This window comes from Impatiens glandulifera, chromosome 3 (genome assembly GCF_907164915.1).
Source record: "Impatiens glandulifera chromosome 3, dImpGla2.1, whole genome shotgun sequence".
Lineage (NCBI taxonomy): Eukaryota > Viridiplantae > Streptophyta > Magnoliopsida > Ericales > Balsaminaceae > Impatiens > Impatiens glandulifera.
Window position 1 is genome coordinate 57,850,339 of NC_061864.1, and position 15,953 is coordinate 57,866,291.

General features: G+C 34.0%; 2 protein-coding genes and 3 non-coding genes across 5 annotated transcripts in view; 2 read left to right on the forward strand and 3 right to left on the reverse strand.

The window, feature by feature from the left end:
* LOC124932550 (phospholipase D beta 1-like) overlaps positions 1-8,505 on the forward strand; it is a 34,252-nt gene extending 25,747 nt beyond the window's left edge. The window contains exon 7 of the mRNA XM_047473202.1: positions 8,339-8,505. Coding sequence (XP_047329158.1) covers positions 8,339-8,479 — 141 coding nt within the window. The 3' untranslated portion in view covers positions 8,480-8,505. The remainder of the gene's footprint in view (positions 1-8,338) is intronic.
* LOC124933261 lies at positions 538-698 on the reverse strand. Its single transcript, XR_007098958.1, has one exon. It is a non-coding gene; the product is annotated as a U1 spliceosomal RNA (small nuclear RNA).
* Positions 6,047-6,207, reverse strand: LOC124933244. The gene has a single exon (XR_007098941.1). It is a non-coding gene; the product is annotated as a U1 spliceosomal RNA (small nuclear RNA).
* A 1,000-nt stretch (positions 8,506-9,505) lies between the features above and the next one.
* On the reverse strand, positions 9,506-9,666 carry LOC124933249. The gene has a single exon (XR_007098946.1). It is a non-coding gene; the product is annotated as a U1 spliceosomal RNA (small nuclear RNA).
* Positions 9,667-14,230: 4,564 nt separating this feature from the next.
* LOC124930469 lies at positions 14,231-14,782 on the forward strand. Its single transcript, XM_047470811.1, has one exon. It carries the CDS (start codon positions 14,231-14,233, stop codon positions 14,780-14,782), a length of 552 nt encoding a protein of 183 aa, XP_047326767.1.
* The last annotated feature ends 1,171 nt before the right edge of the window (positions 14,783-15,953 follow it).

A 15,953-nucleotide genomic window follows, 5' to 3' on the forward strand; every position in this document is an offset into this window, starting at 1 on the left:
GATTTTGTACAAAGTACGTGGTATAAACTTCTAAGATTTATGGAGGGAATTGGCTTAATTTTGTGCATTCATTTGTTCATATGCTGTAACAATAGCATGGTATTTAATCAAAGGATATTCATATTCTCAATAAATTAACAATTATTACTGCTACAAAATTGTCAAACCTCATGGAGACTACAAAATGCAATGAACAATCATGAGCTTCCTATTGAAGGATGATTGAAAGCAAAACAAATTGATAAGATACGAAGAAATAAAACCTTGTTGATATATACGCAATTAAAACCTAAATCAATACATATACGCAAACCCTAGACAATTATCTGATATGAACTCCATCAGAAGTAATAAGTAATGTAGTATGCAGATTCAACAGAAACAAAAGAACGCAGATTTCACCTATTGAGAGAAGCAGACGTGCAAGGAAAGAATTTCATATAATAGAGATGTTCTTCATACAAAGATAATAGGGAGATATAAGCATCCACGGATGGGGAGATGTTAAAAAATAATAAGAAGTTCAAACTAAAATTGAAAGGGGTCGCGCGGACGCAGGCCCCCACTAATACAAATTATGACACAGGCTCAAACCCTAAGGCTGACCTTAGAAATACGCATCATTAAAGTGCAAGGATGACCGTAGATCTAGACCATGGGTCTTATTGATCACCCATCGATCCTGTCCACGTAAGTAATTTTTATGGACCATGTCTGCTTCATTTTATAGTTGCTTTTCAAGTTGACTCATACTTTTCAATTTCAATGTGGCACAAAAGCAACACTATCCAATCCCTAATATAGAATGACGTCTTGTATCTAAGTTGACATTTATTTGAGAAATCTTAACTATTCCACTTAGTACATAATCTTAATATAACTATTGTACAAATAAAAATTAATAATAATATTAATGTACTATAATTTCATTTACTTTTATATATAGTTAATAACTTGTGTTAATAAAAATTGGAACAAGAGAAGTTTAAAAAAATAATTGTACTAAACTTAGAAACGATAGGAATTCAAGAGGAGATTTAAGAAAGTGTATTACTCAATGGAATGGAGTTTTTTTATGCTTCATTGATTGTTTGTTACTTTTGAATAGGTTACTGACGTTATAAAGATGTTGTTTGGCTAGCATGATGTTTATAAAATATTTGTTAATTTGTTGATCAATCAAGTTTTACAAACCAAGATGACTGCAATTGAGACATTAATTTGGTCTAAAATAATAAACCAAGAAGAGTAATTACTTTTGAAGCTAACATGTCTAGACATAAAAAGGATAAAGAATAAGATAAAGGAAATGTGTGCGTTTTATTTTGTGAATAAACTTTTTTTAACAGTTTAGTGTGTGTTTGATAGGGAGGATATACAAATTTCAAAACTTGTATTTTTGTAAGCAAAAATGAGTTTGGTTCCAACAATAAGAACTTAGAGGAGTGGGGAAGATCGGATAAGATGATGATAAGGCGGTGGAAGGAATTGCAATGGTGGATGACTTGATGATGAATGAATGTTCTAGCAGGATTTTCACGTTGATGAATGTACAAACCCTCTTGACTGACATTGTGAGTCTAAATGGTACAAACTACAGACAATGGAAACTAATGATTAATGATCTATTAGTTTCAGATTATTTAAATGAAGCAATTGAAAATGAGGGTGTTAGACCTAAAAGTACAAAAGAAGCTGATTGGAAAAAGACAAATAGAAAGGTGTGTAGCTTTATTCGTTCCTAAGGTTGTGTAAATTTTGTGCACCATGTTGAGAACGAGACTACGACATATGGTGTGTGGAGCAAACTTGAAGCTCTCTACACTGGGAGGTTAGTAGGGAATAAAGTAGCACTAGTACGAAAGTTGGTGAATCTAAAGTACATTGATAATAAATTAATTGTTGAGCATTTGCAAGAATATCAAAATATTTTGAATCAGCTGAGTAGTATAAAGATAAAAACTTTGATGATGAGGTGCAAGCAATTTTTGTCCTTGAATCTTTGTCTACAAGTTGGAAGACACTTATTATTACTCTCAACAACTCAGCACTAAATGGTAAAGTCAACATGGCATTTGTCACCAGTTCCTTACTTAATGAGGAGAATCGAAAGGGGGATATACCTTTTAAGTCTGATATGTTGGTGAATGGTAGATGAAGATCAAAGGATAATAGAAGTGGTTCGAGTAGGGGCAAGTCTAGAGCTCTAAAGAATGATGGTGTTTGATATTACTGTGGAAAAATGGGTCATTGGAAAAACAATTGCTGAAAATTTAAAAATGGTAAAGTAAAGGGTACGGTGAATCCTAGAGAAAAGAAAGAATAGAGTGCAGATACATCTACTTATGCTTCAGATGGTGAACTGACATATGCTTCTAACTGTCAAGACTCTTGTCTTAGTACATCTTCAAATGAAACAACATGGATTGTTGACACATGTGCCTCGTTCTAATTTACTCCACAACAGGTTACTTTCAATCCTACAAAGTTGGTGATTATAGTGAGGTTCACATGGGTAACAGTGGTGTGTCCAAGATAGCTTGTCTTGGTATTGTTAGAATCGAAACAAAATGGGTTGTTTCTTGATATTGAGAGATATAAGACATGTTCTTGATTTGAGAATGAATTTAATTTCAGCAGGTAAACTCGATGATGAAGGCTACCATAATGTTTTCAGTGGTGGAGCATGGAAGTTAATCAAGGGTTCATTGGTTGTTGCACGGGGTAAAAAATGTTGTTCCTTATACAAGACAAATTTGAAAATTTTCTATGATGCACCATATTTTATCGTGATTGAGTCGTCCTCTAAGTTGTGGCACAAGAGACTAGGTCATATTAGTGAGAAGGGGATGAATGTTTTGATCAAAGAGAATGATTTGTCGAATCTTAAGGAAGCTCATCTTGAAAATTGTGAGCATTGCTTGAAAGGTAAGTAAAACAGAGTCTCCTTCAGTAAGTCTAAAGTGGAGCTGAAAAAGAATGTCCTTAAACTAATTTATACAGGTGTTTGTGGTCCTATGAAGATTAAATCCATAGGTGGTGCTTATTATTTTGTAACCTTCATAGTGATGCATTTAGGAAGGTTTGGGCATATGCTATAAATTCTAAGAATAAGGTTGTAGCAAGGTTTGAGTCTTTCACGAGCTGGTTAAAAAAGAGACGGGAAGGAAATTGATGATGGTGCGGTTGGATAATCGGGGAGAGTACATATTCTCATTTAATGATTATTATAAAGAGCAGGGTATTCGACATGAACAGATTGTACCCAATACTCCACAACAAAATGGAGTGGTTGAGAGGATGAATAGAACAATGTTAGAACAGAGGAGTATGCTCTCCCATACCAAGTTGGATAAGCATTTCTAGGCTAAAGCCATGAGCACTACAGTGTATGTAATTAACCGTTCTCCCTCCAAGCCATTGAATAATTAGTGTGCAGAAAACATCTCGTCAAGTAAAGATGTTAATTATGACTATTTACGTGTTTTGGTTGTAGAGATTTGTTCCAAAAGATGATAGGTTTAAGCTAGATGCAAAAACTAGTCAATGCATATTTTGGGGTTATGGTGATGAAAAGTGGGGATACAGGTGTTATGACCTAGTTGACAAGAAGGTTTTGAGAAGCTGAGATATGGTATTCCTTGACGAACAGACTATTGAGGATTTTGAAGATGGTGAAAAGCTTGATGTATACATACGTGATCTTTTTAGTCTTAAGTTGTCTCATGATGTTGAGGAGACAAGGCCACATGTAGCTTCAACTCAGATAGTGATGATGATGTTCCTCAGGGTCAAGATGTAAACCATGAAAATGATACAGAAACTGATCTTTGTGATAATATTGAGACTGATTTTAAAGATCAACAAGAAGATGGAAATCAACAGATTCAACAAACAGAGGTACTTAGGAGGTCTACTAAGGAGAAAAGATCAAGTTATAAGTACCATGTTACAGAGTATGTCCTTCTAAATGAATGTGGGGAGTCTATATGCTATAAGGAGGCTTTTGAGGTTACTCATAAGGAAGAATGGCTAGCTGTCATTATTGAAGAGATGAGTCATTGTTAAAAAATGACACATATGAACTGGTTGAAAGACCAAATAACAGAAAAGTATTACAAAATAAATGAGTGTACAAGAACAAGCAAGAAGGTGATGATAGAAAGCCAAGATACAAGGCTAGGTTGGTTGCCAAAGGTTTTGGCCAGAAGCATGAAATCGATTATGATGAAATTTTATCACCGTTAGTGAAGATGACTTCCATTCGGGTGGTGTTAGGTCTAGCTGCTTGTATTGATCTTGAGGTTGAACAGCTTGATGTCAAGACTGCATTTCTCCACGGTGATTTGGATAAAGATGTTTATATGGAGAAACATAGAGGTTACAATAAGAAATGTGATGAAATCAATGTGTGAAAACTAGTCAAAATTTTGTACGGTTTGAATAAAACAACCAATGTAGTGGTATCTTAAGTTTGAGGTATTCATGACCATCCATGTGTACATGAAGACGTCTATAAATCACTGTGTCTTTGTGCAGAAGTTTGTTTTTATTATACTTCTCATATATGTTGATGACATGTTAATTGTAGGGAGAGACAAACTCAAGATTACCAAGTTGAAAAAAGATTTGGCTAAGTCTTTTGAGATGAAAGACTTGGGTCAAGCAAGAAAAATTCTTGAAATGCAGGTCATTCGTGATCGGGTGAAGAAAAGGCTATGATTGTCTCAAGAGAGATATATTGAGAAGATTCTAAAAAGATTATGTATGGACAAGGCAAAGTTAGTTGCTTGTCTATTGGCTATACACTTGAAAATAAACAAGACAATGTCTCCCAAAGATGAAGATGAAAGACAAGAAATGTGCAGTGTTCCATGTGCTTCAACAATGGGTTGTCTCATGTATGCAATGGTCTGTACAAGACTAGATATAGCTCATACGGTTTGAGTAGTTAGTCGTTTCCTTTCAAATCCTGGTAAGACACGCTGGGAAGCAGTTAAGTGGCTAATGAGATATTTTCGAGGGACCTCCAAATACGCTTTGTGTTATGGTACTGGAAAGACACATGTTGAAGGGTTTTCTGATTCAGATATGAGTGGTGATATTGACACAATTAGATCAATTTCAGGGTATTTTTTTACCTTTCAATGAGGAGTTGTATCATGGCAGTCTCGTCTATAAAAATGTGTTGCTTTGTCTACTACAGAAGTTGAATACATTATTATTATTTAATGTTGTAAAGAAATGAGATGGATGAAAGAATTGATAAAAACAAAATAGCCATTTCATAAGACAAGTTTGTGGTGTTTAGTGACTTACAAAGTGATATACATGTAAGCAAGATTCCAAGTTCAGGTTTCTAGTTCAGATTGATCGGGATGGCAAAGTTAGGTCAATTCCTGGATGTGAAAGGTTTCTAGATGTGGGTGGGAATATTTTGGGTACTTTTTCCATTCCCATTCAAAAAAATGTTACTCTTTGATCCAACACTTAACCATTATATTTTCATAGATTTTGTACAGAGTACGTGGTATAAACTTGTAAGATTTATGGAGGGAATTGGCTTAGTTTTATGCATTCATTTATTCATATATTGTAACAATAGCATGGTATTTAATCAAAGGATATTTATATTCTCAATAAATTAACAATTATTACTGCTACAAAATTGTTAAACCTCATGGAGACTACAAAATGCAATGAACAATCATGAGCTTCTTATTGAAGGATGATCGAAAGCAAAACAAATTGATAAGATACGAAGAAATAAAACATTGTTGATATATACACAATTAAAACCTAAATCGGTACATATATGCAAACCCTAGACGATTATCTGATATGAACTCCATCAGAAGTACGGAGTAATGTAGTATGCAGATTCAACCGAAACAACAGAATGCAGATTTTACCTGTTGAGAGAAGCAAACTTGTAAGGAAAGAATTTCATATAACGGAGATGTTCTTCATACAAAGATAATAGAGAGATATGAGCATCCACAGATGGGGAGATGTTAAAAAAAATAAGAAGTTCAAACTAAAATTGAAAGGGGCCGCGCGAACGCAGGCCCCCACTGACACAAATTATGACACAGGCTCAAACCCTAAGGCTGACCTTAGAAATACGCATCATCAAAGTGCAATGATGACCGTAGATCTAGACCATGGGTCTTATTGATCACCCATCGATCCTGTCCAGGTAAGTAATTTTTATAGACCATGTGTGCTTCATTTTATAGTTGCTTTTCAAGTTGACTCATACTTTTTAATTTCGATGTGGGATAAAAGCAACACAATGCAATCCCTAATATAGAATAATATAGAATGACGTCTTGTATCTAAGTTGACATTTATTTGAGAAATCTTAACTATTTCACTTAGTACACAATCTTAATATAACTATTGTACAAATAAAAATTAATAATAATATTAATGTACTATAATTTCATTTACTTTTATTTAAAGTTTATAACTTGTGTTAATAAAAATTTGAACAAGAGAAGTTTAAAAAAATAATTGTACTGAACTTGGAAACGATAGTAATTCAAGAGGAGATTTAAGAAAGTGTATTACTCAATGGAATGGAGTTGTTTTATGCTTCATTGCTAGTTTGTTACTTTGGAATAGGTTACTGACACGTTATAGAGATGTTTTTTGGCTAGCATTATGTTTATAAAGTATTTGTTAATTTGTTGGTCAGTCAAGTGCTACAAACCAAGATGACTACAATTGAGACAATAATTTGGTCTAAAATGATAAACCAAGAAGAGAAATTACTTTTGAAGCTAACATTTCTAGGCATAAAAAGGATAAAGAATCAGATAAAGGAAATGTGTGCATGTTTTTTTATGAATAAACTTTTTTTAAGAGTTTAGTGTGTGTTTGATAGGATGGATATACAAATGTCAATACTTGTATTGTTATAAGCAAAAATGAGTTTGGTTTCAACAATAAGAACTTAGAGGAGTTGGGAATATCGGTTAAGGTGATGATAAGGCGGTGGAAGGAATTGCAATGGTGGATGACTTGATGATTAATGTAGAAACCATCGTGACTAATATGGTGAGTTGAATAGTATAAACTACAGACATTGGAAACTGATGATTAGTGATCTATTAGTTTCAAATAATTTGAATAAAGCAATTGAAGATGAGAGTGTTAGACCTGAGAGTACAAAAGAAACTGATTGGAAAAAGACTGATTCTTATAGTACTGTTCGAGGAGTCGATAAGCTAATTCCTGTGGATGTTTATTTACCAGGCTGTCCACCTAAACCAGAAGCGATTCTAGATGCTATAACAAAACTTCGTAAGAAGATATCTCGAGAAATCTATGAAGATAGAATTAAATCTCAACAGCAGAATCGGTGTTTTACTACCAATCATAAGTTTCATGTTGAACGCAGTATTCATACTGGAAAAAGACTCCACTAAAATTGAAAAGTTTAAAATAAGAAGTGTACACATATGATTGAGATATTTGTTCCATAACATTCTGATTCATATGTAGTTCTTTCATTTGGAGGTACTGAACTAATTAGTATTTATGCATTGCCTCTCTCTCTATTATTAAAAGATAAAACAAATTTCATTATACAAATTTGTGCAAATATCTCAAAACAATACGGTGAAAACTCATTCATAAAGACAATATAGTTCAGGTTATGACATGTTTTTCATAAATTATACATAATAGAACAACACAGAAAATACAACAAATGAACATTTAATCCATAAATATAAGAATTGGATCATCCATCACATTGAATAACGAACACAAAAAAAACTCAGAGCTCAAAATTCAGTATATTCCAGGATATTAAAAAACTGGAGGGTCAATATATTATGAGTCATCTTCCAATTCAATCTCATTTTCTCATCAGGCGTGGATATGTACAAGATTCTCATTTGAAATGGATTCAAACTTAGTCTAGCCCAGATCATGATACACCTAAAAAAAAGAATTTGCAAGTTGTCTAGCCAAATCCTCCTGATCTATATAGAAAAATGTTTCCAAGTTCCTGCTTTTATTGATGTTTCTTGAAGGCTGTTCAGGATCCGTGTAGGCAATTCGATCTGCACAACATTTTATCTACATTGAGAATTAATATTTCCATGTATCGTCATATATCTACATTGAGAATTAATATTTACAGATGGAAATGTAAAGATTGCAAACAAAATGAAAGCAAATATCGTCATTCCAATGTATCTAGAAGGTGGCTCTACTAATAGAGCTACGCAAAGAAATGGTAGGTTCAAATTCCAAATTCCATTGACAGTAGATATAATTATTAGTTAATGTTTTATACTAAATACTCAATATTTATGTTATCCAGAATAAAACAATGCAAATGATGTATGATGTAATTTACAAGGCCTTACAAGAGGTAGGGGTTGACAATCAGTATGAGCCTCAAGACTACATGAATTTCCTCTGCCTCCGCAATCGAGAAACACAAGAAATCGGCGATGTTTAAAATGTAGGAAAAAATGTACCAAAAACAGTCCTCAAGTAAATCACTCATCCCTTTTCCCCATCAATAAGTAACTTCTCAATGGATGCATATCAACCTCAGTTCACTTGGGCAAGGAAAGGATTTAAACCGTTTGGCCAGGTAAAACTTCACACATCTAAGAATCAATGTTATGAATAAGTGAATATGTTGAATCAAACAGGTTTCTAGAAAGCAATTCTCTCAATGGCATGCAATACGTTGAATCAAACTAACCCTAAATTTGGATGTTAAGATCTATGATTACAGAATGTCGCTATGGGCAGAGCACACTGGAGTCGTGGAGGACTGTTTCGTGCAGCCCGAGAACATCGAGTGTGTTCAACGGGTGAGAGCAATGGGTGAACATAACAGGAGGCTATATGCTGGTGAGGATTTAATTGAGAGGACAGGACACCTGCTTAAGTATCCAGTTCAGGTTGATCGGAATGGCAAAGTTAGGTCAATTCTTGTCTGTGAAACGTTCCCTGATGTGGGTGAGAATATTTTAGGTACTTTCATTCCCATTCAAGAAAACCATTACATTTTGTACAGAGTACAGCATAAATTTCTAGGGTTTATGAAGTTTTTCTCAGTTTTGTGCATTCATTTGTTCATATACTGCAACAATAGCATGGTATTCCTTCAAAGGATATTCATATTCTAAAAAATTAATCATTCTTACTGCTACAAAATTGTCAAACCTCATGGAGACATAAAATGCAATGAACAGTCATTAGCATCACATCATGTTGAAGGATGATTAAAAGCAAAACAAATTTATAAGATACACGAAGAAATAAAACCTTGTTGACATATCATCTCTACAATTAAAACCTAGAACGGTACATATAAACAAACCCTAACTGATATAAACCCAAAACAATCCATGAATATGATAAGACAGAACAACTTATCAATAGAAGCAAATTTAACCTGATGAGAGAAGCAGACTTCCAAGGAAATAATTAATAAAGCCTAAGAATGAACAAGAAATTCAAACTAAGATTGAAAGGGGCCGCGCGGACGCAGGCCCCCACTGACACAAATTATGACACAGGCTCAAACCATAAGGCTGACCTTAGAAATACGCATCAACAAAGTGCAATGATGACCGCAGATCTAGACTATGGGTCTTATTGATCACCCATCAATCCTGTCCAGGTAAGTAATTGATATGGACCATGTTTGCTTAATTTTATAGTTGCTTTTCAAGCAGACTTATGCCTTTAATTTTCGATGTGGGACAAAAACTAACTGAATGCAATCCCTAGAAGTTGAAATTTATTTGAGAAGTCTTAACTATTCCAATTAGTACACAATTTTAATATAACTGTTGTATAAATAAAAATTAATAATAATTTTAATGTGCTATAATTTCATTTACTTTTATATAAAGTTTATAACTTGTGTTAATAAATTTGGAATAAAAAAAGTTTTAAAAAAATTTGTTTGTAAGAAACTTATAAACGATGAAGGAATTCATCATTGCCAGTTTGTTACTTTGGAATAGGTTATTCACGTTTTAAATATGTTGTTTGTCTAGCATTATGTTTATAAAGTCTTTGTTAATTTGTTACAAAGTTCTTGACACGACGTTGTAGTAGTTGACATAAACTCCGACTCATATGAAGATAAAGTAACAATTTGTTGTTTCTGAGAATATCAGGTGATCAAATTCCCGTTAAGATAAAACACTATCCCTCCTATGTTTTTTCTATTGTCTATGTCACTAGTTAGGTCGTTGTTAGTAAAACCAATGAGTTCTTCAATTTCTCGTCCTTTTCTTAATAGCCCATTGTTCTCTTCATGTAACGAATAATGTGTTTTACTGCTTGTTGGTCTAGAGTGGTAGGTTGCTCCATGTATCAACTCACTATGCAAATTGCATAAGAGATATCAGGTCGAGTGTGCGTCAAGTACACGTGACACCTGATGATACGCCTATACTCTTTCAGATCCACTAAACTTACTTCCACATCCTTTCCGAGCTGCAACTTTATTTCCATTGCATATTTGTTCGAGTTGCAATCCTGCATTGCAAACTATTTCAACACCTTCTTCGCATAAGTTGTCTGCTTCACCTTGATGCTATCTTTTTCCGGTCCACCTCGATACCAAGATAGTACAAAAGTAGCTTGAGATAACTCATCTTGAACTCCTTCATCATCTGTTTTTGGAACTCCTCAACACCCTTGATACTTGATTCTGTCACGATCAAGTTGTCGATGTATACGCCAACAATGAGTACTTATTCTTCATGGTTTCTCGTGTACACAACCTACTCTTGAGAATATTTTACGAAACCGAGACTCCTCATTCTCTTGTTGAGGCAAGTGTTCCCCGTCCTTGATGCTTGATGTAGTCCGTAGAGAGTCTTGTATAACTTGTACACATTGTGCTCTTTATTATTGATGATGAAGCTTTCAAGTTGAGAGACATAGACTTCTTCTTCAATGTCACCATTGAGAGATGATGATTTGACATCCAAGTAGTCAATCTCCCATCAACAGTGAACTGCGATAGTAAGAATTAGTCTGACTGTGTCAAGTTTCATCATCGGTGCAAAGGTCTTCTCAAAATCAACACATTGTTTCTGCATATAGTCTTTTGCTACCAATCTTGCTTTGTGCTTGAGGATGTTGCCTTCGTTGTCTTTTTCAACTTGAAAACACAATTTAACTCGATGGTCTTGTGACCGAGTGGTAAGTCGGTGAACTCTCATGTCTTGTTTTTCCTGATGGACTCGAGCTTTTTCTTAATGACCTCATACCATGACTATTTTACTATCGCCTCGTGATATGTTGTTGGCTCGTCGGTGGTGAGAAACAACAATTCATCACAATCTATCTCTATTAGTGGTTCCTTCGCATAAACATCTCGTAGAATTCCAAACTCCACGAAATTTTGTACGAGCTTATTGTTGTCGTTGCACCACTCCCACTTCTTCTCCTACTCGATACCAAGATAGTATAAAAGTAGCTTGAGATAACTCATCTTGAACTCCTTCATCATCTGTTTTTTGAACTCCTCAACACCCTTGATACTTGATTCTGTCACGATCAAGTTGTCGATGTATACGCCAACAATGAGTACTTATTCTTCATGGTTTCTCGTGTACACAACCTACTCTTGAGAATATTTTACGAAACCGAGACTCCTCATTCTCTTGTTGAGGCAAGTGTTCCCCGTCCTTGATGCTTGATGTAGTCCGTAGAGAGTCTTGTATAACTTGTACACATTGTGCTCTTTATTATTGATGATGAAGCTTTCAAGTTGAGAGACATAGACTTCTTCTTCAATGTCACCATTGAGAGATGATGATTTGACATCCAAGTAGTCAATCTCCCATCAACGGTGAACTGCGATAGTAAGAATTAGTCTGACTGTGTCAAGTTTCATCATCGGTGCAAAGGTCTTCTCAAAATCAACACATTGTTTCTGCATATAGTCTTTTGCTACCAATCTTGCTTTGTGCTTGAGGATGTTTCCTTCGTTGTCTTTTTCAACTTGAAAACACAATTTAACTCGATGGTCTTGTGACCGAGTGGTAAGTCGGTGAACTCTCATGTCTTGTTTTTCCTGATGGACTCGAGCTTTTTCTTAATGACCTCATACCATGACTTTTTTACTATCGCCTCGTGATATGTTGTTGGCTCGTCGGTGGTGAGAAACAACAATTCATCACAATCTATCTCTACTAGTGGTTCCTTCGCATAAACATCTCGTAGAATTCCAAACTCCACGAAATTTTGTACGAGCTTATTGTTGTCGTTGCACCACTCCCACTTCTTCTCCTACTCGAACACGTCATTTCTACTCACACAGGTTTTCCCACATGTTGGATCAAGAAACATGTGTGCCTTACTTCCATCTTCGAACTTCATATTTTCGGTAATTTTCTTGTCAAACTCATTGAGCTTCTCTCAATGACCCTTCATATGGTTGTTTGCTTCATTATCAAGGTACCACACATCAGTGTGATTACACTCATCGCTACTTACGAGGAGTTCTCCATGACTTTCTCTTCATTGAGCAACACCAACTTTGGTTCTCCTTGAACGATTTTTGCATGAACTCTTCAAGGTTTATCTCCTCGTCTCTGGGAAAAGCATTTGTCACCTAGTGAGGATATACAAATGTCAAAACTTGTATTGTTGTACGCAAAGATGGGTTTGGTTTCGACAATAATAACTTAGAGGATTGGGGAAGATCGGTTAAGGTGGTGGAAGGAATTGCAATGGTGGATGACTTGATGATGGATGAATTCAGAGTTAGAAGATTTTCTTGAAATACTTATTGAACAAAATCATATTAGCTACTTGAATGATGAGGAATTATACAGTACTATTGTATAGTAAGGGTTTTTAGCTCAACTTGAAACTATCCGTATTGCAATATCAAATGAAACCAAGTTCATTGAAACCTAGTCATCATCAATTGTGATCATTCAACAATAAACCTAGTTTGGAAGCTTTATGAATTTTATTCATGTAACTTCTGGGTGTGTTTGTTTTTCCTCATTAAAGAAAAATGAGATTCCAAGGCTTTAATATTGTTGATGACACATCTAACCTTCTATTTTATTGGTAACACTATTTTATTCATGAATGTTCTTTAAATAAAATAAAGTTATTAAAAAATGGATTATTATTGATAACTTTAACAAATATGAGAGTTACTATTGAAATGGGTATAAATAAACGAAATACATTTGTGTACGATAACGAAATAAGTAAATTTGTAGGATAAAAGAATATACCATGTTGGAAATCCTATATGAAAAACATAATATATAAACTCAAATATTATATGTATATACTTTAACGTGACTCCCTCTTTAATTGTCAACCCCAAACTCTTCACATTTGTGCACATATTCTCAAGGGTGAGAACATATTAAGAGTGATCTAATAGGAAGTAGTGTGTTCCACTTTATTCTTATTATTCAAAGTTGCACTTAAATCCATATGGTAAAAAAATGGAGTCACAATTTAAGCTAAAACTAATTTTCCAAAACCGAATTCTTGAATTAAAAGTTGGTTGAATACTTAATGTGATTTATTGTGAACCTACCAAGAACCTACCAATTTGAACCTACCAAGAAGGGAAATCCTTAACTGTTCTTTGTTGTCAAGATCAAACTGACACAAATCCCTTTAAAGTTTGACCAAATCAAAAGCAAAAAGTTTGTCAAGTGTTGTTTTCTAATTTTGACGTTAAGAAGTCTTTGATTCCTGCTCCAAGTTTTGCTACGAGCATAGCATACGAGAATTGAGATGTTGAAATTTTCAAGAAAGATTAATTGATGAATCTACTTTACACACTTCACTCTACCCCATTTCAGCAAGAGTGATGAAACTATTAACCATAAGCCATTTATTCTCTTCTCCGAAAGAAGGTTAGGAAGGATCTTGATAGTCTTATGAAAAACTTCATTTGGTGAATTAAGAATAAGGTGGAAAAAATGTGAAGTGGGCTGATGTGTGTAACCAAAAGAAGGTGGAATCAGATTGAAAAATTGTATCGAATGGAATAAGGCTCTCACATTAAGTTATCTTTGGGCGTTAGAAAAGAAGCAAGATTCGTTGTGGGTAAAGTGGGTACACTCAAGGTTTATGAAGAATGAAGTGAGTTTTTGGACTTTCAATATTAAACCGGCATGACTTGGTCGCTTAAGAAAGATTCTCAAGCTTAAGGATAGCGCTATACCTTTGTTTGATATCCGGTTAAGTGATGGTCGAGGAACCTTGTTTTGGCATGACTCATGGTAATCTGCCTATTTTTCTTAAGGTAGAATTTGGTGGGGTGCAGATAAGAAGGGATTGTCTTGGTTTCTTGGTTCGTGACATTCATGATGGAGAATGGAATATACTTCTGAGGCGTATTCAAGAAGGTGTAAGGATTCTCAACTTCATACAATCGATGCAATTTAATGTCACGAATGACGCACGTATTTGGAAGGTGGAAAGAGACAGAAAGTTCATTTTGAACTTAACTTGGGAGTCTATTCGCGAGAATGGGGACAATGTGGGTTGGTTTCATGTTGTATGGTCCACTAAGATCATTCAGAGGCAACAATTCGTGTTGTGGTTGTTGTTTAGAAAGAGGCTCTCAACTAGGGATCATCTTAAATGTTTCATGGATATTTTGGATCCTAATTGCATACTTTGTGAAAGCAATGAAGAGACGATGGATCATTTATTTGGTGGTTGTTCGTTTACATTCGAGTTATGGAGAAGGTTTACAAAAGCTATGGAGTTAACTTTCTTACCCTCGGACTTGTAATAACCTTATTCGTACTTGGAGGTAAATTCCTAAAAGTGAGCAAAGTTGGTGTTTATGTCAAAATTGGGGAATTGATTATGATGAAGTCACTCAATCTAGCAACTTCAAGGCGAGATTATAAACTTATTATTATTGTTTGAAAAGTTGTAATTCGTTTGTTTGTAGTATGCTTTGTTGGTAGTTATTCATTTGGTTGTTATTTCCAGTTTTTAAATAAATTAGAGAAAATGTTTGTTTTGTTCTCATTCATGAACTCATGTAGGTTTTTTTTTTCTTTTTGGGACTTTTTAATTAAATAACTTTGTCGTTTTCCAAATAAAAGTCATTTATTTTTTATTAGATATTTTTTTTTTCGTGGAAAATAAATTCAACTTACTTTGTGGGAGTAATGTAACAACAAGTTTTGATTTATCTAATCATGACCAAATTCGAATATAATTGTGATTATTATAGGTTTATTGGTCAAAATTTAACTATAGTTGTTTTCATTGTAATTTTATCCATATTTTTATCCTAACTACGTATGTATCTCATAAAAATTGTGTGGTTTGTAAGGTGAGTTTGTACTTTTTTTTCAACTTCAACTACTAAAATTTATTACAATATTCGTCTACTGAAAATTTACTAACTACTAAAAAATTGACTTTTAGCGTTTAGAAAATGTTAAAAATATACTTTTGTTATTTGTGCAATCTATTTTTGGGATTTATTTTTGTGAAGTCATGACTTGAATAAATTATTATTATTATTATTGACTTTTGGAATGTGTTTTCAAACTATGTATTGCATATTTGATTATGATCCAAACTCTTTTAAGATATTATGTGAGAGTTGAAAGAGTATGTTACTATTTCAAGATTAAAGACTCCTAATAAGAAAACAATTGAAGATTTATATAAATGTCTAGCTTACTTTTATAAATATATTTTAATAAGGAATGTGCCATCATAGTTGAAGCAACCATTAATAGAATATGTAATAAAAATTGATTTTTTTATTCTTTCAATTTATGTCGTAAGAAGGTTTCTTAAAATGGAAAGGGGTTTTATTGTAACGCGTGTACTATGTTTTCGAATGAACCAACTTCGAGATATGTGACCAATTGTGGTGTCTATATAGAAATTATAAGTATTGTGTGCTATTTTATGTGTGATGTATGTGTTTGTTACTT